The 27,789-nt window shown below is 44.2% G+C and overlaps 1 protein-coding gene across 1 annotated transcript; it reads right to left on the minus strand.

The window, feature by feature from the left end:
- Positions 1-444: 444 nt before the first annotated feature.
- Positions 445-27,789, minus strand: LOC115776928 (NACHT, LRR and PYD domains-containing protein 12-like; the record flags this gene model as incomplete). Its single annotated transcript, XM_030724731.1, has 7 exons — positions 445-460; positions 1,849-1,855; positions 2,031-2,077; positions 4,082-4,255; positions 20,319-20,492; positions 20,714-20,887; positions 27,752-27,789. Coding segments are annotated over 7 exons (630 nt in total), but the record flags the coding sequence as incomplete, so codon positions are not given.

Consider the following 27,789-nt stretch of genomic DNA (forward strand, 5'->3'; position numbering starts at 1 on the left):
AGCTAAATCTAATCTAGAAATAATTGTGTGTGTGAGCTCAGGAGGATTGAGCCTGAAGACTCTGCAGTGAGACAGCACCCTGACCCTGAGACTCCCCCTGACAGCTTCAAGCTTCTGATTTGGAAGAAAGCCAACATGACGCTTCCCAGTGCTCTGACCTTTGGAAGGAAAAGAAAAGGTCAAAGGTGGAGCCTGAATAGGATTCATTTGCATATTTGCTGCTGTTTGAATCCATAGCTGAGATTGTTGTTTGTAAATGAAGCCAAACATTTGTCTCCTCCTGGTGTCGCTGGGATAACTGTACATGTACTCTGATCTGTGAGTGAGTGCAGCACAGCACACAGCAGCAGAGACTGGATACAAGGAGAAGAGCACAAAGGACACACAAACACTGGGAGACATGCTGTTCATTTGATGACTTTATTAGAGATTTCCATCATGGAGTCATTGTGGGAACGAACTGCAGGGAAAAGAGCAAAGATCCAGAAATCCAATCCAGAGTTTCTCTGTGACAAACACAAACATGTTAAAGACACAAATAGACATTAATAGTCTTTAGTGACTGTTCATCCACATCAGTGTTTGTGTTGAAGACATCAGTGTTGGTCTCAGTGTGGTTAACAGCAGTCAGCAGTCCAATTAGAAAAAGCTCATTTCAAACACTTCATGCAGTTCATCTTCTCACCAGCAGAGGGCCACAAATCACCATCAATGAAGACTTCAAGGAGATGTTAGTGACATCAGAGCTGCACATCAACATCTGATCAATATGGAAGTTCATGTTTCTGTCATTGGATCAGTTCAAAAGCACAAAGCATGCAAATGTGCTCTTATTGTGAAAAGGTGCTCCTGCTGAGAGCTTCCTTCCTGTCCTGCTTCCATCACAGCTTCCAAAAATGAGTCCAACAGTAAGAGCATGTGGAGAGGTTGGAAAAATGGCATTAAGAAAGAGAAATGAAAGATTTGGATGGATTTGAATGAGCTCAGACTTGTTGAAAATGCAGAGGAGCTGGTTGTGAAGTGAGCTTCAGAGAAACACAACATCCTGATATTCACTGTGAAGCTTTGAGTGGAAAAAGACAGAAAAACAACATGTGGATCCTGGAATAATGGCAGCTTCCATCTTTAAAGGACTGAAGAGGAAGAAGTTTACAAGGAATCATTGAGAACAGTTTCAAACATCAACTGATTGAATCCATGAATGTGAAAACGTGTTTGTGAGTGAAAGAGACAGACATGTACAGACTGAACTATCTGTTCAACAGTCAGAGTGTTTCTCTAACAGGAGGACGCTCTTTACACTCAGCTCAGCACAGAGAGGCTGAGGAACCAAGAGGATAGAAGAACCTAAACCCAGGATAAAGAGGTTCAGTGAATGTGGTGTTGAAGGTGTGGAGGTGGATCAGAGTGTCAGAGGAGACTCTGTAGAAGGACAGAGTGCCAGCAGGACAGTCCACATACACTGCTACTCTGTTAGAGCCAGAGGAGGAGGAGGAGGAGGAGGAGGAGGAGATGGATGTTTCTCTGTTATTGTGAATGACAAACTGAGGACGACCATGATAGCAGTCCAGACTCCAGGACTGATCGTTCCATCCAAACACACAGTCTTTACTGCCTCCTTTCCTTCTGATTCTTCTGTAACTCACTGATATATAAACGTCTCCTCTCCACTCGACCTCCCAGTAACAGCGACCAGTCAGACCATTTCTACACAGCAGCTGATTATAATAATCAAACCTGTCTGGATGATCAGGATATGACTGAACCTCCTCCACATGTGTCACCTTCCTGTTGTTGTCAGACAGTTGTAGCTTTGTGTTCACTGTGTTTGTGTCGATTGTGAGTTGACAGGAATCTGATGGAGAGAACAAACACAATCCAGCTGCAGTTATTGATCCATCATCTGTTCATTGATTGACACTTTGATGATGACTCCTGACATCAGAGATGTGAATGAGTGATGTGACAGTTTGAAGATGGTTGAATGTGTGCTGCTTTGTTTTCATCAATCACATTAAAAACACACTTACACTTCCTCAGACCTGGGCTCAGCCATCGCACTCCAGCAGGCTCCGCCCTGAAAGGAGGAGGGGGGTCAGAGGTTATTTCCTGTCTTCCTCTGAGCGTCTGCGTCTCTGTTTTCTACATGTTTTTGTTCTGGCTCGGCCGCACGGCTAATTTCCCTTTAGGGCCGATGAAAGTGAAGCTGCGAGCACCACGAGGGATGACCGCATCATTGAACTGTTCTCAGATCAGCATCAAAACCCTGCAGCTGCAGGTCTGACCCGGCTACAGGCAGAGGCAGTGATGGCCAGTGGGAGCCTGTTTGAACACTTTGGAGTTCATTCTTTGAAGCTTTCAGTCTGGATGTTGTTGATGAGAAAGAAAGCATTCAAATGCAGCACTGGTCTCATCAAACTTCTTCTCCATCATTAAGTAGAGGAAAAGAAGTGACAGAGTCACAGCTGTGCTTCAGAGGCACACACACACTTGAAGATGTCTGACCTTTGAATATGACAAGTATAGGAAAATGATCCACGGATCAAGGAGATCAGATCCTGTGGATTAGTCTGCAGCACCATCAGATTGTTTTCCTGTTTTTGTCTCAAAGTGTCCTTTATACAGTCAGAAAGGCACAAAAGTCAAGAGGATTTAACCCAACAGCTGAAATGATGTTAGAACAGAGGATGTCCACGTGTTGGGCTCTTTGTCTTTCAGCAGTGCTTCACAGGATCTTCCAGTTACACATTGTTTTCACACTGGAACAACATTTGAATCTTCATTTGAACATCAATTCAAAATGACTCATTGAAGGGAATTTGCAGCTTTTGTCTTCCAGCTGAGAACTTAGAAGATCTGCAAACTGCACAAGGTTGTTAAAAGACTTGAAGCTGGAAATGAGCTCAAAATGGAAAACTGGCTCTGAAATCTGAGACTACATCACGCAGAATAATCACACCAAGAAGAACAACTTCCTCTGTGGAGCTCAGGGGCAGAGCTCAGGGGGCGGGGCTCAGGGGTGGATATGAAGAAGAGACAGCAAAAGCTTTTAGGCTCCGCCCCCAATGTTTCGGAGCCTAGCAGCGGCCCTGGTCAGAAGCTTCCAGAAACAGGTAAGGGTACCACAGCGGGCCTATCCAGGCTGTGGGTCAGGACCCCTCCCACCATTCCTTCACAGTCCCAAGTGTGTAATCCTTAATCCAAGAACAAGCGACAGCAGCAACAGCATCCAGGAAGAATTCCAATAGCCCACCAATCCTGACATGGACACACCGTCCAATCAGCTCGTCTCTCAGCGTCTGCACCTGTGCTTTGCTCCCACCTGTCTCTGGTTTGCAGGTAGCTCCCAGTGGATATCCTGTCCTCTTTTCCTGCCTGCTTTGGATTTCTCTTTGATGGACTTTGTGTTTCCTCATTTTGGACTTTTGCATTTGGCCCAATAAACGCTCCTTTTTCTCACTTCCTTCCTGCCTCTGGATCTGCACCTGGCTCCTCTCTAAATGCACTGATTTATTGCATTGTTGTCACTTCCATTATTTTATAGTGTGTGTTGGCTTTTCAAAGCACACTGTGACCTTTGTCTCTGAAAGAAATGCAGAAATGCATTTGTGCAGGGCTGCTGCCTTTAAATGAAAACATCTCCCTGTAGCTGTCAGCTTCTACCACAGCTCTGATTAGAAACCTTTGATCAGTTTGTTCTTCTTTGGATCAAGCTAGGCTAACAGTTTCCTGCTTCCAGTGTTTGTAGGAAGCTAGCATCAATATGTCCTCGGCCTCTCTGTGCACACATTCATCTGATCTGAATCAGGCTCAGAGGGAAAAATGAGTTTTCCCAAAATCCTGCACTGTTAAATATCCTGAGATATCTACAACTTGTTCCTGGAGAAGTTCTCCTTGGAGACCCCCTACATTAATATCCCTTATTGTTCACTTCCAAAAGTGTTTTTGTTGTGAGCAAAGGAAAAATGTTCCTGCATGTGTGATTGTTGATGTCACATGTGCATGAAACAAACAGGAAGTGAGTGAAGGACACAGGAAATGCTTCCAGCTCTTCCTCCTCTATCAGACATCCTCTCCATACCTGAGAGTGTCCAGTCTCCAGTGTGGATCCTTCAGTGCGGCCGACAGCAGCTTCATTCCTGAGTCTCCTGGATGATTGTAGCTCAGGTCCAGCTCTCTCAGATGGGAGGGGTTGGAGCTCAGAGCTGAGGCCAGAGAAGTACAGCCTTCCTCTGTGATCAGACAGCCTGACAGACTGCAGACACACAAAACAACAATCCATCTGTGAGCAATCATTTCCTGTTTGTCACATACAATAACATCTATCCATTTCCATCCATTCAATTTCATGGAGCTTTATTTATAAGTGACAATTGCCAACAGACAACAGCATCATCTCAGGTTGTGTAACAGTGTAAGGTAACAGCCTCCAATCTTAGAGAGAAAGCCCCAACCATCAGACAATCCACTGTGAGCAGCACTTGGTGATGGTGGGAAGGAAAAACTCCCTCTGACAGAAAGATGCTTCCAATGAAAACAGGCTCCAGGAGGAGCTCGGACCATGACTGGTTTCAGTGTGAGGGCAAAGAGAAGAGAGCAGAGATGAGCTCAGAGAGACAAGAACCAAACACAAACTAAGGAGAGAGAAGAGTTAAGGAGCTGCAGTAGTGGCAGATCAAAGCATCAGGAGGGAAAAGAGGGGAGTGCAGAAGAAATGCATCATGGGAAGTCCAGCAGCAGCCTGAGCCTATAGCAGCAGAACTAAGGGAGGCTTCAGGGTCACCTGATCCAGCTCCAACTAGAAGCTTGATCCAAAAGGAAAGTTTGAAGCTGATCTTAAAGCAGAGAGGGGGTCTGTCTCCTGGACTCAAACTGGGAGCTGCTTCCACAGCAAGTTCAACATTTGGAAAAAGCTTTGAAAAAGTGTTTGTGCTGCACAAGAACATCTGGCCTTGGTATCCTGTCATGTCCTGGAGTGTTGAGGAGGAGAGGAGCCAAATCCAGATGCAGAAGCAGACTGACTGAACCTTTGATTAGTTTGATGGAAACAAAGTGCAGAAGAAAAAGCCATGAAAAACTAGAAGGAGGATCCAGAGAGGCAGGCAGCACCTGAGGAGGACAAACTGAGCCTGAGACAAAGTGGACATCCTAAAAGTGTCTCCTATCTCCTTTTCCTAAGCTGGGAGGTGTCAGGAGAATTAATAAGGACTCAGGAAAAGAGAAGAGCGCTGAGAATCTGAACCGCTTCACACTCGTCTCTCCTTAACAACGTGATGCTGGATGTGTTGGAACTACAATGTGCAGAAGATGGACTACAAAACCCACATCTTCCTTCAGCACAGTGTGTTCTTCCCCTGCTGTTTGATGCAGCTCATTTAAAGGAGAGCAGCCTGTGAAAAGCTTCATTCCAAAGGTGGAATCTGAAAGAAAAAGGAACATTTGGGCTCAGATTTCCTGACGTCTGCAGCTCAAAGACTTCTTTGGAAGTTCAAAAGCTGCTGGATTCACTAAAGAGGCTCAGAGTCAGTTTGGGACTCAAAGTTGTGGATACCAGGATTTTTGCTGCTGTCCTGATGGCATCTGGATTTGGAGGAGTTTGACTTTGAGGAGGAGAAGATTTCAATGAATCCCACAAACATCAGTGAGAGAAACAAAGCCCATCTTCTACCTGCTGTGGTTGTGATGGATGCTCAGAGGAGTGTTTTTAGGAGGGGACATGTTATCAGAATGAGCACTCTGCATGGACGGCTCAAAGCTGTGAGCGCAGCTCCAAAACTCTGTCCTCAAACTCTTCACTCAGTCCTCACGCTGAGTGTTTAGAGCTGAGCTCCACTTCCTGCTCCTCAGTAATGCTGATCTGACTGAAACAGAGCACAAATGAACTGAGCTGCTTTTTCTCAGCAGTGCGCACACAGAGAGCCACTTCTCTCTGCTCAATCTGTGACCAATCAAAGCTGTGACAATGCAGCTCTCCATCAATCTGTGTGAGTGTGTTAGATTCATGCCTGAATGCTGCAATGTGCTATTGAAAAATCCCATCTTCTATGTTCCTGCTGATCCACTCAAACTCCTTTCCTGATCCTTGTTTAGGATTTCTAGGACTGACATTAAATTCCCTCCATCCATCTCTGATCCCAGCTGAGCTGAAGTCCAAACCAATGAGAATCCTGCAACACAACAACAAAGCTCACTAAGTCAATGATACCTGCAGCCCACCTGTGCTCACTGTGGCAGGTAAGGGCCCTGGGTTCTTTAAAGCAAACAGCCTTCATGAAACACGAGGACTTCCAAGAAGATTTAGTGTCCTGAGTCTTGTTGTTCCCTTCAGATGAACTAGAAGAACACTAGAATAGCTGCACTGCAAACTGTGCAGTGTGGGCAGCAAAGTTAGCCCACTCACAAATGCTCAGTGTAACACGGAGTCACCAAATCCTCTGAACTTATTAGCAGGAAATAAGAGGAAGAAGCAAACAGCACTCAAAGCAGCTGCAGAACACAATGAACTGAAATGATTTGGAAATGTTTAACAATGAAATGAAAGATTAGAATTTCTCTGAAATGTCCCTTTAAGTTTGCTCAATGACAAAAGTCTCAATGAGGCTCCATGAAGCAAAGGTGGGCCCACACTCTCTCTGCACACACACTCCAGCCAGCAGATATTCTTCCAATAAACCAACTGGAACACCAATGAAAGCTGCTGCAGGCCTGAAGTGATGCTCGGGAGCTCTGTGGCACAAACTGGTCGGCCGTTTCACTCCAGGAGCAACAAGAAAATCTGCTCCTTATAATGCTGAAGCTGCACATTTACAGTCTGGGAGGAGCAGGAGGAGGAGGAGAGCAGGCTGATGAAGATCTCTGCTGATGCACAAGTCTCTGCACCTCCAGCTCATCTCTGCTGGAGTCTCTCAGTCAGCCGAGGAATGATCCCGAGATGGTGCCGTCTCCGTGGGAACTCTGTAGCTCCAGCTGATGGAGCTTCACAGTCTTCCTCATCAGTAACATCAACTACAGCCTATAATGTCAGCTGAGGGAGCTAAACAGTGGCTATGAGTCCATTCACTCTGCTAATGAATGCTAACATGGACTCAGCAAGCTAATGAGCTCACACACACACACACACACACACACACACACACACACACACACACACACACACACACACACTTCCTTCTTTTCCAACCAATAGCAGAGCAGCATCACACTGATCATGAAAACTACTTGGTTGGTTTTTCAAGCTCCAGAGACTACTATGACCTGGATGACTGAGAATCTACACAGACATCTGTTAGATTGGTTAGATGCTGCCAGCCCCGCCCCTTTCATGTGACCCTGCAGCAGTGTTACGTCTGTAAGGGTATTGTGTGTGGGTGTGTCTGTTATATGCTAATTTGTCTGTGCAGGTGCTCGGGTTCGATTGGTGCTCCCGCCTGCTGACGGTTGGCTGCGATAGAGGGACACGCCCTACTTAGGAGCCTGGAGGGACCACGCGGACCCGAGAGCATCATTTGTGTCCCCAAGCGTTCAACCAGCCACCATACTAAACATATGTTCTGTTCCAGAGTGGGTAAGGGTGAGCCGCCAGTTTGTTTCTTCAGTTTTCTCCTGTGTTGTTATAGGTAGGGAGGTAAGCAAGTGTCATTTGTTTTGTTTCTTTTTGGTTTAGGTTAGACGCCGGATCACGGTAGTTTTTAGTTCCCGTTTTGTTTATTGTTTTGGCCTGGGCTCACCCTGATGTGAATCGCTCTGTGTATCTGTCTGTGAACCAATAAAGCATTGTGTATATATATTTGCATAGACGGTTGTTGTGTGGCTGCTTGGGTCTTGGGGGGCGAATGGTGTTCTCAGTCATGTTGCGCTCCGGGCCCCTAGACGGGTCGTAACATGAATTGGGGGCTCGTCCTCTGTTTTTTCGCTTGGGTTTTGTGTGTTGTTTGGTGGTTGTGGTTTTTTCTTGTGCTGTGGGGGGGGTGTTATGGAGTTTTCTCTAGATGATTTTGTTACTGCTCCGTCATGGGATAAGCTGGAGAATTGTAGGAAAGCGGATTTGTTAATTATCGCCAATTGTTATGACATTGCTGTGTCTTACAGTGCCCGTAAAGCAGATGTGATGGCAGCTCTGGGTGCAGGGTTGGTGGACAAAGGCGTGCTTCCTTTGCAGGTAGTGGTTGCCAAGCAACCAGCGGAGGCTGGTGCGGGGGTTGACCCGCAGGCTGTCCCAGAGGTTGTTGGCGCGCCTACGGCTGGGTTGGAGCCGAGTGCGGGGTTAGGTCCTCCTTCGGGTATGTCCACAGAAGATCTGCGTTTAACTTTGCGGTTAAAGGAACTTGATATACAGGCGATGCATCTCCGCATCAGGGCTTTAGAGCTTGAGCGGAATGGTCCGCCGGTGGCTTCTACTCCTGTCTCCCTTCACCCGCACTCCACTGCTCCTGCAGCATTTGACATTGCTAAACACATAAAATTAGTTCCTCCGTTTCGTGAGGCAGAAGTCGACTCATACTTTAATGTTTTTGAGCGTGTGGCGGCCGCGCTGAGCTGGCCCGAGGAGTGTTGGCCACTACTGTTACAGTGTAAACTTGTTGGTAAAGCACAGGAAGTGTGTACTAGCCTGTCTATTGAGGATAGTCTTAACTACGACATTATTAAGAAGACTGTGTTGCAGGCCTATGAACTTGTTCCTGAGGCGTATCGCCAGAAATTTAGGAGCTGTGAGAAGTCTGAAGGCCAGACATTTGTGGAATTTGCACGGGAGAAGAGTCGGCTGTTTGAGCGTTGGTGTCAGGCTAGCAAAGTGAAAGATTTTGATGATCTTAAAGAGCTCATTCTGTTGGAGGAATTTAAGAAGTGCTTGCCGGAGCAGGTGGCTGTTTACCTGAATGAACAAAAGGTGACACTGCTCACCAAGGCAGCTGTCTTGGCTGATGAGTTCACGTTAACTCATAAAACCGTATTTTCCACTGCTCTCTCCCGCGGTGCGAAAACGGGTTCAGAGAAGAAAGTGAGATTGTTCGTGTCTGGTCAAAATCGCAGGCCTGTGGGTGGTGATAACCGTGAGTGTTATTACTGTCATGAAACAGGGCACTTAATTGCTAGGTGCCCTGTGCTTAGACAAAAAGAACAGCGGAAGAGTCAGAAGTCCCCCATGTCTGTTGGTTTAATCTCCCCGCTGCCTGAGATGCTCTCACCTCATGAGTTGCGACCTAGCTGTGGGGTGGAACCTGGTTTTGAACAGTTCATCACCAAAGGTTATGTATCTAGGACTGGGGAGGGGAAAGAGATGGTGCCGGTCACTATTCTTAGGGATACTGGGGCTCATCAATCTTTTATGTTGGACTCTGTGCTGCCACTGTCTGATGAGACTGCATGTATGTCAGATGTGCTGGTATGGGGAATCGAAATGAGTGTTATCCGTGTGCCGTTACACATTGTGTACTTACATTCGCCTTTAGTAACCGGCCGTGTTAAAGTCGCAGTGAGGTCCCGATTGCCTGCTGAGGGGGTTACGTTTATTTTGGGGAACGATTTAGCTGGTGGACGTGTTTTTCCCACCCCAGAAGTGGTTGATGTGCCTGTAGCGTCAAGCTGCAGTTCAGACGCATCAGTGTTGGATGCATCAAGTGTGTTCCCCGCTTGTGCTGTTACTCGTGCGCAGTCGCGTAAATTTTCTGATGTTGTTGGCTGTGCTGACACGTTTATGGCTGCGTTAGATGAAAGTCTCTTGCCTGCTCCAGTGACTCCTGCTGAGGGGAGTACAGGGTGACATGCTGGAAAAGGGATCTGAGTTGAGCTTAGAGCTAAATAGGGATTTGTTAGCAGATGCTCAAAAAAACGATTCATCTCTAAGTGTGTACATGACCTCTGCTGCAGCCTCTGGCGAAGAGAGATGCCCCGTTTACTTCTTCCTACAGGATGGAGTCCTCATGAGGAAATGGTCCCCTGACTCCAGTGGCCTGCACAGTATCACCCAGGTGGTGGTACCGCAACCCTATCGGTTACAGGTACTTAGTTTGGCTCATGATTCTGGTATGGCCGGGCATCTTGGTATTAAGAAAACCTACCACCGTGTGTTGCGTAGTTTCTTTTGGCCTGGGTTAAAATCTGATGTGCTGAAGTATTGCCGCTCGTGTCACGTATGTCAGATGGCGGGTAAACCAAACCAGACTATCCCACAGGCACCTTTACACCCTATTCCAGTGATAGGAGAACCTTTCGAGAGAATCATTCTGGATTGCGTGGGCCCACTGCCAAAATCCAAAGCCGGTCACCAATACCTTCTTACAGTAATGTGTGCTGCCACAAGATTTCCTGAAGCTTTTCCCCTGCGATCTCTAAAAGCAAAAACCGTTGTGAAGGCCCTTACTACATTCTTTTCTACGTTTGGGCTACCACACGTTGTTCAAACGGACCAAGGTACGAATTTTATGTCCAAGCTGTTTGTACAGGTTCTGAAGGAGTTGGGAATTAAGCATATAACCTCCAGCCCATACCACCCAGAGTCACAGGGTGCTTTAGAGAGATTTCATCAGACTCTGAAAATGATGCTGCGGAAATTTTGTCTTGACACTGGTAGAGATTGGGACGAGGGTTTGCCCTTGCTGTTGTTTGCCGTGAGAGAAACCACACAAGAGTCTTTAGGATTTAGTCCCGCTGATCTTGTGTTCGGTCACGTGGTACGTGGACCTCTGCGTCTCCTTAGAGAAAAGTGGTTGTCGGAGACTCCTCAAGCCCAACATAACGTGTTGGACTATGTTAGTAACTTTAGGGAGAAGCTCCACCATGCCTGCCAGTTAGCGCAGGAGAATTTAGCTCATGCCCAACATAAGATGAAGGTTCGTTATGACAAGAAATGTGTTACCAGGGATTTCCAGCCTGGTGAAATGGTGTTAGTGTTGCTGCCCTTATCAGGATCCAGCTTACAAGCGCAGTTTGCAGGTCCATATCACGTGGAGCGAAAGATCAGTGACACAGACTACGTGATCCACACTCCAGATAGAGGAAAGAAAACCAGAGTTTGCCACGTTAACATGTTGAAACGCTATATCTCGAGAGACAGCTCTGCTGCCCCAGTCCCTGTGTGTTCTGTGTCTTCCTACAGACCTTCTGATGATGGTTTGACCGGGAGAGAGGATGTGAGAGTGGGTCGGCTAACAAACTCTGAGGTGCTGAATAATCTTGAGTCATTCCTGGCTGACCTTTCTGCCCCTGCTAAAGCTGACATTCTTGCCCTCATAGAGAGCCACTTGTTGCTTTTCTCTGACCATCCCCAACAAACATCTGTGCTATGTCACGATATTGATGTGCAGGGTCACCCACCAATCAAGCAACACGCGTATCGCATTAACTCTGCTAAGCGTACGATCATGCAGCAGGAGGTAGAATATTTGGTCAAACACGGACTGGCAATTCCCAGTGCTAGTGCTTGGAGTTCTCCCTGTGTTCTGGTTCCAAAACCTGACGACACCTCTCGTTTTTGTAATGATTACCGGAAAGTGAATGCGATCACAAAACCGGACTCTTTTCCTCTTCCGAGGATGGATGACTGTATCGATCGGGTTGGTGCAGCCCAATACGTAACTAAACTTGACCTGTTAAAAGGTTATTGGCAAGTGCCGCTGACTCCACGAGCCTCAGATATTTCTGCTTTTGTGACCCCCGATCATTTTTTACAGTACACAGTAATGCCGTTTGGGCTGCGGAACGCACCTGCTACGTTTCAGCGCTTAATGGATAAAGTACTGGCCGGAGTTTGTGGTTGTGAGGCGTACTTGGATGATGTTGTGGTTTATTCATCTACTTGGTCTGACCATTTAGAAACCCTAACCCTTGTGTTTAATCGTCTTCAGGAAGCCTCACTCACATTAAACTTGGCTAAATGTGAATTTGGAAAAGCGACCATTACTTATCTGGGGAAGCAAGTGGGCCATGGTCAGGTGCGACCCGTAACAGCCAAAGTACAGGCTATTCTCGACTTCCCTGTTCCGCAGACAAAAAAAACGCTAAGGCGATTTCTCGGAATGTGCGGATATTACAGAGGTTTTTGTAAGAACTTTTCTAGTGTGGTGGCTCCCCTTACTGCGCTGGTGAGCCCTCTAAAACCATTTGTATGGACATCCGCGTGTCAGTCTGCTTTTGATTCTGCAAAGACCCTGTTATGTGGATCGCCGGTCCTTGTCGCTCCAAATCCGGCGCTTCCTTTTAAGTTGGACGTTGATGCCAGCGCCTGTGGTGCAGGAGCCGTTCTTCTACAGGAAGATACACAGGGGGTGGATCATCCTGTCTGCTATTTCTCAAAAAAGTTTAACAAACACCAGTTAAATTACAGCACAATTGAGAAAGAAGCGCTTGCAATGATCCTAGCGCTCCAGCATTTTGAGGTTTATGTTGGGTCCAGTGCGGACCCAGTTCAGGTTTTTACTGATCATAACCCCTTGGTGTTTCTGTCCCAGATGCGCAATTCAAACCAACGGCTAATGCGCTGGTCTCTGCTTCTGCAAGATTTCAACCTGCAGATTAGCCACAAGAAAGGCACTGAAAATGTTCTGGCAGACGTCTTGTCTAGGAGTTGGAATTAAACGCTGTTTAATTCTTGGTGATGGGGGTGTTACGTCTGTAAGGGTATTGTGTGTGGGTGTGTCTGTTATATGCTAATTTGTCTGTGCAGGTGCTCGGGTTCGATTGGTGCTCCCGCCTGCTGACGGTTGGCTGCGATAGAGGGACACGCCCTACTTAGGAGCCTGGAGGGACCATGCGGACCCGAGAGCATCATTTGTGTCCCCAAGCGTTCAACCAGCCACCATACTAAACATATGTTCTGTTCCAGAGTGGGTAGGGGTGAGCCGCCAGTTTGTTTCTTCAGTTTTCTCCTGTGTTGTTATAGGTAGGGAGGTAAGCAAGTGTTATTTGTTTTGTTTCTTTTTGGTTTAGGTTAGACGCCGGATCACGGTAGTTTTTAGTTCCCGTTTTGTTTATTGTTTTGGCCTGGGCTCACCCTGATGTGAATCGCTCTGTGTATCTGTCTGTGAACTAATAAAGCTTTGTGTATATATATTTGCATAGACGGTTGTTGTGTGGCTGCTTGGGTCTTGGGGGGCGAATGGTGTTCTCAGTCATGTTGCGCTCCGGGCCCCTAGACGGGTCGTAACAAGCAGAAACCCTGGGTTAACTCCAATTTGTTCATGTAAATGGGGAGTCTTCTTCACACACTAAGGTTAATTATGGAGTTCCACAGGGTTCTGTGCTAGGACCAATTTTATTTACATTATACATGCTTCCCTTAGGCAGTATTATTAGAAAGCACTGCATCAATTTTCATTGTTATGCAGATGATACTCAGCTTTACCTATCAATGAAGCCAGATGACACACATCAATTAATTAAACTGCAGGAATGTCTTAAAGACATTAAGGCCTGGATGACCTCTAATTTCCTGCTTCTAAATTCAGATAAAACTGAAATTCTTGTTCTCGGCCCCACAAATCTTAGAAACATGGTGTCTAACCAGATACTTACTCTGGATGGCATTACTTTGGCCTCCAGTAACACTGTGAGAAATCTTGGAGTCATTTTTGACCAGGATATGTGCTTCAATGCACATATTAAACAAATATGTAGGACCGCTTTTTTGCATTTGCGCAATATTTCTAAAATTAGAAACATCCTTTCTCAGAGTGATGCTGAAAAGCTAATTCATGCATTTATTACTTCTAGGCTGGATTATTGTAATTCATTATTATCAGGCTGTCCTAAAAGCTCCCTGAAAAGCCTTCAGCTGATCCAAAATGCTGCAGCTAGAGTACTGACAGGGACTAGAAAGAGAGAGCAGATTTCTCCCATATTGGCTTCTCTTCATTGGCTCCCTGTTAAATCTAGAATAGAATTTAAAATTCTTCTCCTCACCTACAAGGTCTTGAATAATCAGGTCCCATCTTATCTCAAAGACCTCATAGTACCATATCACCCCAACAGAGCACTTTCCTCTCAGACTGCTGGCTTACTTGTGGTTCCTAGGATACTTAAGAGTAGAATGGGAGGCAGAGCCTTCAGCTTTCAGGCGCCTCTTCTGTGGAACCAGCTTCCAGCTTGGATTCAGGAGACAGACACCCTCTCTATTTTTAAGATTAGGCTTAAAACTTTCCTTTATGATAAAGCTTATAGTTAGGGCTGGATCAGGTGACCCTGAACCATCCCTTAGTTATGCTGCTATAGGCCTAGGCTGCTGGGGGGTTCACATAATGCACTATTTCTCATTCACCTTATTTACTTTGTTTATACTCCACTCTGCATTTAATCATTAATTGTTATTAATCTCTGGCTCTCTTCCACAGCATGTCTTTCTCTCCCCTCAGCCCAACCGGTCGCGGCAGATGACCCCCCCTCCCTGAGCCTGGTTCTGCTGGAGGTTTCTTCCTGTTAAAAGGGAGTTTTTCCTTTCCACTGTCGCCAAGTGCTGCTCATAGGGGGTCGTTTTGACTGTTGGGTTTTCTCTGTATGATTGTAGGGTCTTTACCCACAATACAAAGCGCCTTGAGGCGACAGTTTGTTGTGATTTGGCGCTATATAAATAAAATTGAATTGAAATTGAATTGAACTTAACCTGATAAAAACGGTTTATCCTGATCACCAGTGTTAGGCTCAGTGAACCCAGATCCCCCAAAGAGACCCTGGGTATGCTGAGCTGGCTTCGTAGTGCAGGGCCCTGGTCTCCAAAAAAGTCCAGTTTCAGAGTCCATAAAAAGCTCAAAGATGTGTTTTATTGTGTTAACTAATTATTGTGGAGAGGAAACATTACAGTGAGTCAGTGCTCATTAAAATGTGTTTGTCAAAGTGTTTCATCTCATAAATCCTGACACTCGGCTCTCCCCAACATAAGCTGCCTGTATCAGTATCACCAATACTGGCCCTGGATTTACTTGGTATCAGACCAATACCAACATCTGCAATACCAGAGAATCAATCTGAGGTTCAACATTTGTTCTTCATCACTTTTCTCCCAGGTCCTTCATCCCCCACCCGTCATGACCCCGCCCCCCAGTTTGAGAAACACTGTTATAAAGGATGTCCCAGTGTCTCCTATGCTAAAGGAGGCAATAAAGGCAGCATGGAAGCTCCTTTCCTTACGATCAGGAGAATTCAAACTGCTCTTATTATGGCCTCCATGCAGAGATTTCTGGGCCACTTCTCTCAGTGAGGAACCTTCCTCAGCAAAATGGATCATTGGGAAGCACTCACAGACTGAGAGGAAGGACAGGGATATTTATACACCTGAGGTCATCAGGAAACTGAACACAGCAGGTAACGAGACACAGCTGAAAATAATTAGACAACTACAGGAGAGGAAGTCAAACTAAACCTAAGACACCAGAGACGATACCTACCAAAATAAAAGAGGAAGCATGACTGAAACACAGAAACCTGAGTGACCTTAGCAAAGAGAGGAAGAGGAGCAGTGAGGGAACTAAATAAACCTCACAAATACAAACAGGAAGTAAAACCTATTATCAGTGCTAACCAGTCTAACCAGTTTACCACTGTGCTGCCAGTTTTTACGGATGGTTAAAATGTTATTTTTGAAGGTGTTCATGAAGTTATTACTACTTAAAGCTAAAGGAATACAGGGCTCAACAGAGCTGTGACTCTTTGCCAGCCCGGCTACAGAGCTGACAGAAACCTGGGGTGTTCCTGTGTTCCTCTATCAGTGCCCAGCAGTGAACAGCTTTAGCTTTTGTCATACAATAGTAAAAACACAGTAAAAATATGCTTCATAAAGGTCTTCTAAATGATGATGCCATAATATTGATGCAGCAACACCTTAACAACATGATCGACCTCTGAGGGTCAAATTTAGGCTGTTTTTGGTGTTCTGGCAGCTGGAACAGTGATTTCCCAACTTTGGGATAAATTAAAGTTCTTCATTTATTTTTGTATTATTAATATGATGCTGTTAAACATTCACATTATTATCCTTCTCTGCATTTTTCAGTCTAACTCCTTCCTCATGCTTTGAGCAATAGAAACCTTCTTGGTATCAAAACGTTCAGCTTTTTCTGGAGAATTATGCCCTTACTTTTATTTTTGTAACTTTGATCATTTTTAAATTTTTAGCTTTTTATGATCTTTTTTGTTGCCATTTGAAATAAATGCAGAAAGTTGGAAATCCTCTTCAAACCCACCCTAGACTGAGAGTGTCAGGAGGAGCCTCCACATTCACTCCAATGGTAACTTTTCTCCTCTCTTTGGGGCCACAGCCACATACAGAGGCACTTTTTAAACTGCCATTTCTCCCTCAGTTTTAGTGGTACAGAGATAAAAGCACACGTCCTGCCTCAGGAACATCTCCAGGTGCTCACAGTGGGAAAACTTTGTGAGTGGGATCCACAGTGTTTGTGTGGCAGGCTGTTGTTTATGGGCAGGTCAGGAGGATTTTCTGCTAATTCACCCATCCACCCAAGTTGTAAATGTACATGTAATCTGTGCCAGCTTAAAAAGCTGCAGCTCCCACTCAGTTTTTCAATGTAGGTTTAAAATAAGTTTGTAAATACCTTCAAATTTCTTTAAAACTTTTCACCTTTTTCTACATGTTATACTTTTAGTGAAGCATCTTTGAATTTAGTTTGTTCATCTATTTAGACTATTTTTATTATATATTTTATCTTACCACTATGAAAGGAAACTATATGTTATGGATGCAAATTGTAAGTAATTCAGATAATCCATCAAAAGGAAAATGAAAAATATCCCCTTGATAATTCCTTAAAGGTTAGCCATTTACCATACCATACCATCTTTATTTATAAAGCACTTTAAAACAACCACAGCTGACACAAAGTGCTGTACATTAAAACACAAATAAATAACAATTTAATAACTCTTTCAGGTTAAAAAAAAAAAAAAAAACAGTTTAAAACTAGATCCCGCTGGAGTTAAAAGCCAAGGAAAAAAGATGGGTTTTAAGACGAACTTTAAAAGTGGACAGTGAAGGGGCCGCTCTAACCTGCAAAGGCAAGTCATTCCATAACTTAGGACCAACAACAGAGAAAGCCCTGTCCCCTCTGAGCTTCCTTCTTGATCTTGGTACCTCCAAGAGCAGCTGGTCTGCTGACCTGAGAGACCGGCAAGGTATGTAGGGGTGAAGAAGCTCAGAGAGGTAAGGCGGGGCAAGATTGTGCAAAGATTTAAAAACAAACATAAGAATCTTAAAATGAATCCTAAAATGTACAGGCAACCAGTGAAGTGAGGCCAGGACAGAGGTCATGTGCTCTCTCTTTTGAGTTCCCATCAAAAGTCGTGCAGCAGCATTTTGAACCAGCTGCAGACGTGAGAGTAGCGACTGACTGACTCCAAAATAAAGTGAATTACAGTAATCCAGTCGAGATAAAATAAAAGCATGGATCACTGTTTCAAAATGCTGCCTAGATAGAAATGCTTTTACTGATGCCAATTGCTTCAAATGATAAAAACTGGACTTAACCACAGCTCTGATTTGGCTGTCCAATTTAAAATCACTGTCCACCTTAAAACCAAGATCAGTAATAATGGGTTTAAAATATACCTCCAAGGGTCCCAGGTCAACAGAGGAGGACTCACAGGAGCCACTGGGTCCAAACACCATTACCTCTGTTTTCTTTTCATTAAAATTTAAAAAGTTCAAGGCCAACCAAGCTTTAATATCACCTAGACATGCCAGGAGATGTTTTATGGAATGGATATCCTTCTTCTTCAAGGGCAAATAAATTTGACAATCGTCAGCATAACAATGAAATGAGATTCCATGTTTTCTGAGGATAGAACCCAGAGGCAGTAAATACAGTGAGAAAAGCAGTGGGCCCAGAATTGAGCCCTGTGGGACACCACATGGCAGAGAAGCAGCAGATGATTCAGCATCAAGAATGCTCACAGAAAAAGTTCTCTCTGCCAGGTAAGAACTGAACCATTTAAGAACAGTGCCACCAATGCCTACTAAGTGGTGTAAACGAGATATTAAAATGTTGTGATCTACTGTATCAAAGGCAGCAGTTAGGTCAAGTAAAACCAGAACAACATGGTTCCCAGAATCACATGCAAGAAGGATGTCGTTAAAAACCCTTAATAAAGCAGATTCTGTGCTATGAAGGGTTTTAAAACCTGACTGAAAAACCTCCAGGGTGCTATTCTCATCTAAAAACTGTTTCAGCTGACAGTACACAATTTTTTCTAAAACCTTAGAAAGAAAAGGCAGCTTGGAAATAGGCCGATAATTAGCCAGCACAGCAGGATCAAGACCAGGTTTCTTAAGCAGTGGCTGGACTACTGCATGTTTAAAAATAGCAGGGACCACACCTGAGGACAGACTGCTATTTATAATGGTAAGAACAGGCTGCCCTATACTAGATAAAATTTCTTTAAAAAATCGTGGAGGGACAGGATCATGGGGGGAACCTGATGGCTTAATATGGCCAATCACATCCTCTAAAAGTGAGAGAGTCACAGACTCAAACTGAGTGAAAACAGCAGAGCAAGGGACTGAAACAGAGGGGTCAGAACCAGGAGCTGTGATAAGAGCCCTGGTACTAGCAACCTTTTCAATAAAAAAACGCAGAAAATTATTGCACGTATCAGGAGAAGCTTCCAAACAGGCATTCTGGGGAGCATTAAGCACAGAGTTAATAGTGTTAAACAAAACCCGTGGGTTATGGCTGTTGGAGGAAATAATTTTTGCAAAGTATTCCCTTTTTGCCTCTTTAACCGTGCTCTGGTAGTGACGCCAGCAGTCTTTTAAAATTTGAAGAGTCACCTGCAGTTTATCTTTTTTCCACCTTCGTTCAGCTCGGCGACATTCCCTCCTCACAGCACGAGTTCTGTCATTAAACCACGGCTCAGGTTTAGTCTTTGGCTGCCTGGTTTTTAATGGAGCCACCGAGTCCAGGATGGTTTGACAGGAAGAGTAGAACCAAGAAATAAGCTCTTCTGTATCAGAGGAGAGAAAGTCAGACGAACCACAGAGGTGAAAAAAAGCAGTAGAAAACTGAGCGGCAGTGGACGGGTTAATAACCCGACAGCGCTGAACAGGAGCGCGAGTTTTAACTGCAGTACGCGTCAAACTAGCAGTGAATAACACAGGCAGATGATCCGAGAATACAGAGTCACAGATTTCCAGGTTAGTCACAGGCAGACCGCAGGAAAGAACCAGGTCCAGTGTGTGTCCGTGCTCATGTGTAGGGCCGGGTACGGCCTGTACCAGGTTAAAAGAGTCAAGAAGGCTTAAAAAGTCCTTTACCAGTGGCTTATCAGGACAACACACATGTATATTAAAATCTCCAACAATAAGAACATATTCATAATTAGGTATAATCCCTGCTAGAAAATCAGAGAAGTCATTTATGAAGTTTTTGTTGTATTTGGGGGGCCGGTAAACCACAGCGCAGAAAACCGGGTTAATGTGCCTCATCTCAAACGAGGTAAACTCAAAGCTGGAGAATGACGACTGTAGAAAGCACTGCTTACATTTGTAGTCCTGTTTGTGAACAGTCGCTGTGCCTCCGCCTCTCCCTGAAGCCCGCGGTGAGTTAAAATAACAACAATCCTCTGGTAAAAGCTCAGACAGAGCACTGGACTCGCCAACACTCAGCCACGTCTCAGTCACAAACAGAAGATCCAGGTTACGGGAACTAAAAAAGTCCCGAAGAATAAAAGTTTTATTCGCCAGCGACCTGGCATTTACCAGGCCAATCCTGACAGGAACTGGAGCATGGGCTCCAACAAGTCGGGAAACCCGGCACAGCGGTCTCAGGTTTCGGAGACATTGTCGGCGCATGTTGAGCCGGAGAGGGCATGGGCGGCGGGGCCGAAGGGCTTCAAAGCCGACAATGGGCACCAAACAGGCATCAACGGGATCCAGGAAACGCCGAGGCACACGAGATCCTAGAAACGATCCATGCACCGATCGGGTAGAAGCAGAAGAGTGCGTCAGGTAAAATTTCAGCTTCACCAGCCGGCCGCTTCTTCTTCCGCGACGACGATGACGTCTCCGCCGGGAAGGCAGCGCAGGAACCCGCCACAGATGACTCGGAATCTCCGACAGAAACGGGGGCAAGGATTGCTGTCCACCAACACCAAATATCACCATGTCCTGGACCGAAGGTTGGAGGTCCAGTAGTGTTCGGCGATCATACACCAGCAGAGACTCAGTTCCATAAATGACATAGGTTAAAAACAATATAAACACAAACAAACATGAGAATGACAGACGAGCAGCCACACACACCGGCGCCATCTTGCTTCTGCTTCTGCAGTGTCTGCATTTGTACAATAATATGAATCAGTGGAAAAGTCTGAATGCTGACCTGAGAGTTTCCAGTTTCCAGTGTGGATTCTTCACTGCAGCAGACAGAAGCTTCACTCCTGAATCCTGCAGGTCATTGTTACTCAGGTCCAGCTCTCTCAGACTAGAGGACTGGGAGCTGAGAACTGGGGACAGAACTTCATAGTTTCTCTCTGAGAGGTTACAGTGACTCAGTCTGAAAATAAAAGATGAACACCAAAACAAACACTGCTGTTTAAGTCCAATTAGGGTGCAGTGAGGTGAGGAGTTAGTTGCTTTATCAATATTTAATCGTGTCTGTTTAAAGAACTCCTTAACTCCTCAGAAGATTACAACAACATTAAACTTTAATGGCTAAAATCTGGTTAACTGGTTAATTTTGAGAGAAAAGAAAAAACAAATATCACTTGATCTGACCTCAGAGTATTCAGTTTATAAGTGAGACTCTGCAGTCCTGCAGACAGAAGCTTCAGTGCTGAATCCTGCAGGTTGTTGATACTCAGGTCCAGCTCTCTCAGGCCAGAGGACTGGGAGCTGAGGACTGAGGACAGAGCTTCACAGCCTCTCTCTGACAGTTCATCGACATTCAATCTGAAAATTAAAACAACAACAAAACAAACAATGTTGTTAAAGTGTAAAGTTTATGTATCACTTTCTTTTGATTGGCTACTTTCATGAAGCCTGCTGAAGAGCAGCAGTCATTGTGAGCTCCACCTCCTCCACCTTCTGGTTTAGGAATTCTGAAAACAAACTGTAAACCTACCAAAAACGTGATTTCTGTCTCATGATTGGGAATCAAATCCTCTCAGATCCATCTGTACATTTTAGAGCCTGATTCTGGAATATGACAGTGGAAACAGGAACATCCACAGCAACAAAGATTACAGCAGGACGTCTCTGTTTGGGAAGTATTCCCTCATTACCTGCTTAATGTGAGGTGGGGTGGCTGTAGGTCAGTAGGTAGAGCAGGTCACCTACTGATCGGAAGGTCAGCGGTTTGATTCCTGGCTACTCCAGGCTACACCTCTTCCTTGGGCAAGATACTTAACCCCAAGTTGCTCTCCGACACAACCATCGGAGTGTGAATGTGTGTGAATGTTAGATAATTAAAGCACTTAGCTTAATTAATCATGGAAGTGCTTGTATGAATGGGTGTGCATGGGTAAATGTGTTGTGTAAGTGCTTTGAGTGCTCAGACTGAGTGGAAAAGTGCTTGATAAATTATTACTTGAATCAAATAATGTATAATCAGTAGTTGAATTAAAATGATCAAAATAGTGTTTGAATAAAAAATAACTAAATAGTGGCTGAAGCAAATAATAGAAATTAAATAAATAGATTAGAGAGAGAGCAGACAGACAGATAGAGCCAGACTAACTTTAGGAGATATGTTTATCTTATTCATGGCTTTCCCAATCTCAGAGGAAAATATGTTTATCTTATCCTTGAAGGTTTTGCCATATGTACATTAGGTGCACAGGAGTAAATGTCACCGTGTCCTGTTACTAAGTTGGATCAAACTGCTCTGTCATGATTAGGGACATATCAGGGCAGGGAGATGTGTTTCTTTTACAGGGACTTTATCACTGATGGAAGAAATCTGAGCAATGAGAGCCAGCCACTGACGAACCAATCTGAGAAGGCCATGTCTAAACCACGGCTCTCTCCATCTGTTTTTGAATTGATAATGCTTGTAGTATAAAATAGTTATGTTTAGCCGAGAGACTTTGCTCTGTGGGGAGGGGAGCCACAGCCAGACTGCTGGGATGGTCTGTGTCTGCCTGAACCAGTGGCCCATGTACATGCTGATAACTTCTGATTCTTTAATATATTAAATGTTGTAATTTTAAATTAAAGTGTTTTAGGTGTCTTCCTTCACAAATGAAAACAATTCAATTCAATTCAATTTTATTTATATAGCGCCAAATCACAACAAACTGTCGCCTCAAGGCGCTTTGTATTGTGGGTAAAGACCCTACAATAATACAGAGAAAACCCAACAGTCAAAACGACCCCCTATGAGCAGCACTTGGCGACAGTGGGAAGGAAAAACTCCCTTTTAACAGGAAGAAACCTCCAGCAGAACCAGGCTCAGGGAGGGGCAGTCATCTGCCGCGACCGGTTGGGCTGAGGGGAGAGAAAAGACATGCTGTGGAAGAGAGCCAGAGATTAATATCAATTAATGATTAAATGCAGAGTGGAGTATAAACAAAGTAAATAAGGTGAATGAGAAACAGTGCATTATGTGAACCCCCCAGCAGACTAGGCCTATAGCAGCATAACTAAGGGATGGTTCAGGGTCACCTGATCCAGCCCTAACTATAAGCTTTATCATAAAGGAAAGTTTTACGCCTAATCTTAAAAATAGAGAGGGTGTCTGTCTCCCGAATCCAAGCTGGAAGCTGGTTCCACAGAAGAGGCGCCTGAAAGCTGAAGGCTCTGCCTCCCATTCTACTCTTAAGTATCCTAGGAACCACAAGTAAGCCAGCAGTCTGAGAGCGAAGTGCTCTGTTGGGGTGATATGGTACTATGAGGTCTTTGAGATAAGATGGTGCCTGATTATTCAAGACCTTGTATGTGAGGAGAAGAATTTTAAATTCTATTCTAGATTTAACAGGGAGCCAATGAAGAGAAGCCAATATGGGAGAAATCTGCTCTCTCTTTCTAGTCCCTGTCAGTACTCTAGCTGCAGCATTTTGGATCAGCTGAAGGCTTTTCAGGGAGCTTTTAGGACAGCCTGATAATAATGAATTACAATAATCCAGCCTAGAAGTAATAAATGCATGAATGAGCTTTTCAGCATCACTCTGAGAAAGGATGTTTCTAATTTTAGAAATATTGCGCAAATGCAAAAAAGCGGTCCTACATATTTGTTTAATATGTGCATTGAAGGACATATCCTGGTCAAAAATGACTCCAAGATTTCTCACAGTGTTTCTGGAGGCCAAAGTAATGTCATCCAGAGTAAGTATGTGGTTAGACACCATGTTTCTAAGATTTGTGGGGCCGAGAACAAGAATTTCAGTTTTATCTGAATTTAGAAGCAGGAAATTAGAGGTCATCCAGGCCTTAATGTCTTTAAGACATTCCTGCAGTTTAACTAATTGATGTGTGTCATCTGGCTTCATTGATAGGTAAAGCTGAGTATCATCTGCATAACAATGAAAATTGATGCAGTGCTTTCTAATAATACTGCCTAAGGGAAGCATGTATAATGTAAATAAAATTGGTCCTAGCACAGAACCCTGTGGAACTCCATAATTAACCTTACTGTCTGAAGAAGACTCCCCATTTACATGAACAAATTGGAGTCTATGAGATAAATATGATTCAAACCACTGCAGTGCAGTACCTTTAATACCTATAGCAAGCTCTAATCTCTGTAATAAAATGTTATGGTCAACAGTATCAAAAGCTGCACTGAGGTCCAACAGGACAAGTACAGAGATGAGTCCACTGTCAGAGGCTCTAAGAAGATCATTTGTAACCTTCACTAATGCTGTTTCTGTACTGTGATGAATTCTGAAACCTGACTGAAACTCTTCAAATAAACCGTTCCTCTGCAGATGATCAGTTAGCTGTTTTACAACTACTCTTTCAAGAATCTTTGAGAGAAAAGGAAGGTTGGAGATTGGCCTATAATTAGCTAAGACAGCTGGGTCAAGTGATGGCTTTTTAAGTAGCGGTTTAATTACAGCCACCTTGAAGGTCTGTGGTACATAGCCAACTAATAAAGACTGATTGATCATTTTTAAGACTGAAGCATCAATAATTGGAAAGACTTCTTTGAACAGTCTAGTAGGAATGGGATCTAATAAACATGTTGCTGGTTTGGAGGAAGTAACTATTGAAGTTAACTCTGAAAGATCAACTGGAGCAAAAGAGTCTAAACAAATACCAGCAGTGCTGAAAGCAGCCGAACATGAAGAACAATCTTTGAGATGGTTATGAATAATTTTTTCTCTAATGTCTAAAATTTTATTTGTAAAGAAATCCATGAAGTCACTACTAGTTAACGTGAAAGGAATACTCGGCTCTACAGAGCTCTGACTCTTTGTCAGCCTGGCTACAGTGCTGAAAAGAAACCTGGGGTTGTTCTTATTTTCTTCAATTAATGATGAGTAGTAAGATGTCCTAGCTTTACGGAGGGCTTTTTTATAGAGCAACAAACTCTTTTTCCAGGCTAAATGAGCATCTTCTAATTTAGTGAGACGCCATTCCCTCTCCAGCTTTCGGGTTATCTGCTTTAAGCTGTGCGTTTGTGAATTATACCACGGAGTCAGGCACTTCTGATTTGAAGCTTTCCTTTTCAGAGGAGCCACAGTATCCAAAGTTATACGCAGTGAGGATGTAAAACTATTGACGAGATAATCGACCTCACTGGGAGCAGAGTTTAGGTAGCTGCTCTGCACTGTGTTGGCACATGGCACTGAAGAGCATAACAATGAAGGAATTAGATCCTTAAACTTAGTTACAGTACTTTCAGAAAGACTTCTACTGTAATAAAACTTATTCCCCACTGCTGTGTAATCCATTAAAGTAAATGTAAATGTTACTAAGAAATGATCAGAGAGGAGGGGGCTTTCAGGGAATACTGTTAAGTCTTCAGTTTCTATGCCATATGTTAGGACAAGATCCAGAGTATGATTAAAGTGGTGGGTGGGCTCCTTTACATTTTGAGAGAAGCCAATTGAATCTAACAATAGATTAAATGCAGTGTTGAGGCTGTCATTCTCAGCATCTACATGGATGTTAAAATCACCCACTATAATGATTTTATCTGAACTGAGCACTAAATCAGATAAAAAGTCTGAGAAATCAGACAGAAACTCTGAGTAAGGACCAGGTGGACGATAGATAATAACAAATAAAACAGGTTTTTGAGTTTCCCAATTAGGATGGACAAGACTAAGAGTCAGGCTTTCAAAAGAATGAAAACTTTGTCTGGGTCTTTGATTAATTAATAAGCTGGAATTGAAGATTGCAGCTAATCCTCCCCCTCGACCTGTGCTTCGAGCATTCTGACAGTTACTGTGACTCGGGGGTGTTGATTCATTTAAACTAACATATTCATCCTGCTGTAACCAGGTTTCTGTAAGGCAGAATAAATCAATACGTTGATCAATTATTAAATCATTTACTAATAGGGACTTGGAAGAGAGAGACCTAATGTTTAACAATCCACATTTAATTGTTTTATTCTTTGGTGCAGTTGATGAAGCTATATTATTTATTGTTTTTGAATTTTTATGCTTAAATAGCTTTTTGCTGATTTTAGCTTTGGTTTTTGGTGGTCTGGGAGCAGGCACCGACTCTATGGGGATGGGGTTTTGGGGGGATGGCAGGAGGAGAGAAGCTGCAGAGAGGCGTGTAAGACTGCAACTCTGCTTCCTGGTCTCAACCCTGGGTAGTCAGTTTTTAGGAGGGTTAATAAAGTTGGCCAGATTTCTAGAAATGAGAGCTGCTCCATCCAAAGTGGGATGGATGCCGTCTCTCCTAACAAGACCAGGTTTTCCCCAGAAACTTTGCCAATTATCTATGAAGCCCACGTCATTTTTTGGACACCACTCAGACAGCCAGCGATTCAAGGAGAACATGCGGCTAAACATGTCGCTCCTGGTCTGATTGGGGAGGGGCCCAGAGAAAACTACAGAGTCCGACATCGTTTTTGCAAAGTTACACACCGAGTCAATATTAATTTTAGTGACCTCCGATTGGCGTAACCGGGTGTCATTACTGCCGACGTGAATAACGATCTTACCAAATCTACGATTAGCCTTAGCCAGCAGTTTCAAATTTCCATGAATGTCGCCTGCTCTGGCCCCTGGAAGACATTTGACTATGGTCGCTGGTGTCTCTAGCTTCACGTTTCTCAAAACAGAGTCGCCAATAACCAGAGTTTGTTCCTCAGCGGGTGTGTCGCCGAGTGGAGAAAAATGGTTAGAGACGTGAACAGGTTGGTGGTGTACCCGGGGCTTCTGCTTAGGACTACGCTTCCTCCTCACCGTCACCCAGCTGGCCTGTTTTCCCTGCTGCTCGGGATCTGCTGGGGGGGAGCTAACGGCGGCTAAGCTACCATGGTCCGCACCCGCTACAGGGGCCTGGCTAGATGTAGGATTTTCCAGGGTGCGGAGCCGAGTCTCCAATTCAGAAAGCCTGGCCTCCAGAGCTACAAACAGACTACATTTATTACAAGTACCGTTACTGCTAAAGGAGGCCGAGGAGTAACTAAACATGTGACACCCAGAGCAGGAAAGTGCAGGAGAGACAGGAGAAGAAGCCATGCTGGTAGTGAGTCGGCTAAGGGCTAAGCTACTAGCTGAGCTAAGCTAGCGAATTTCTAAAAACAAATAAAGTGAGTAATGTGAATACAGGTGATTCAGCAAAGAGTATGCTATTTAAAGTAGGTGAAGATTACACTAAAATATGTTATTATCCAGATAAATCGAGTTATACAGATATAACAGCTAACAGACAGCAAAACACTGTGCTCCGAAACAGGAAAACAGGAAAACACGAAACACTGTTAAAGGTGTCTGTGAAGGAGATGAGCTGAAATGCCGACTCAGGAAATCCCAAAGATAAAGCTGTGAGTCAAATGTAATTCTGTGGGAACTCTGGTTATGGCAGCCTTACAGTCAGACATGCTTTCTGACAACAAACAGGAACCTTAGTGGAGCCAGTTTGTCCACCATGCTGGATGCAATTAGGGAAATAAGGGACTGCACTGAAGGTGGGATACAAGCCAGAGCTTGGATTAGCAACATCAGAAGAAGATGTAGTTACAGTCTGCTGTGAACAACCTGAGGCCAGTAAAGCTGCCAGAGGGCCTGAAGGATCAGACCTTTGTTCTAATTTTGGTCAAATGGATGCTGGAGGTGCTGAATTATTCTGGACAGAGGGCACCAGGTCAGGTGCAGAGAGACAATAATGCTCCACCCAGAACTCTGATTATGAAATTTCTCCTCCACAGGGACAAACTGAAGGTCATCTGTACTGAGTGGGTGGACAAGGACATTTTTATGAACCAGTGACTGAGATTTGAGAACATGAAGCTACAAGCAACATAAGGAATAAGATTGAGTTCAGCAGCAGCTGCAGAGCCTGGGTATATGATACAGAGTTACTGAGAACTGAAGAGAGAACAGTACAGAAAGAACATTGATTGGATCCTTTGGGATGAACAGAACATGCCACAGATTTTTCTTATTATGGGTTTTTGTTTTTGAGAGATTAATGATGGGAGTTAATGACCTATGGGTCTGGATGGTACTTTGATAAGAGTTAGACACACAAATGTCTCAGAAACACTTTCTGCTGCTTTGGGACATTAAAAGTATCATAAGCTTGATTATAGCTGATGATCATTGAATTCATATTCTTGAGTTTTTAAAAGAACAGCACCCATCACACTGTTTATGATAGAAATAAAGGGATGATGACATATTTACTCACAGAGCTTTGTTGGAGGCTTTGACCACTGGCAGCAGCCT

The sequence above is a fragment of the Archocentrus centrarchus genome, unplaced genomic scaffold (assembly GCF_007364275.1).
Source record: "Archocentrus centrarchus isolate MPI-CPG fArcCen1 unplaced genomic scaffold, fArcCen1 scaffold_41_ctg1, whole genome shotgun sequence".
NCBI lineage: Eukaryota > Metazoa > Chordata > Actinopteri > Cichliformes > Cichlidae > Archocentrus > Archocentrus centrarchus.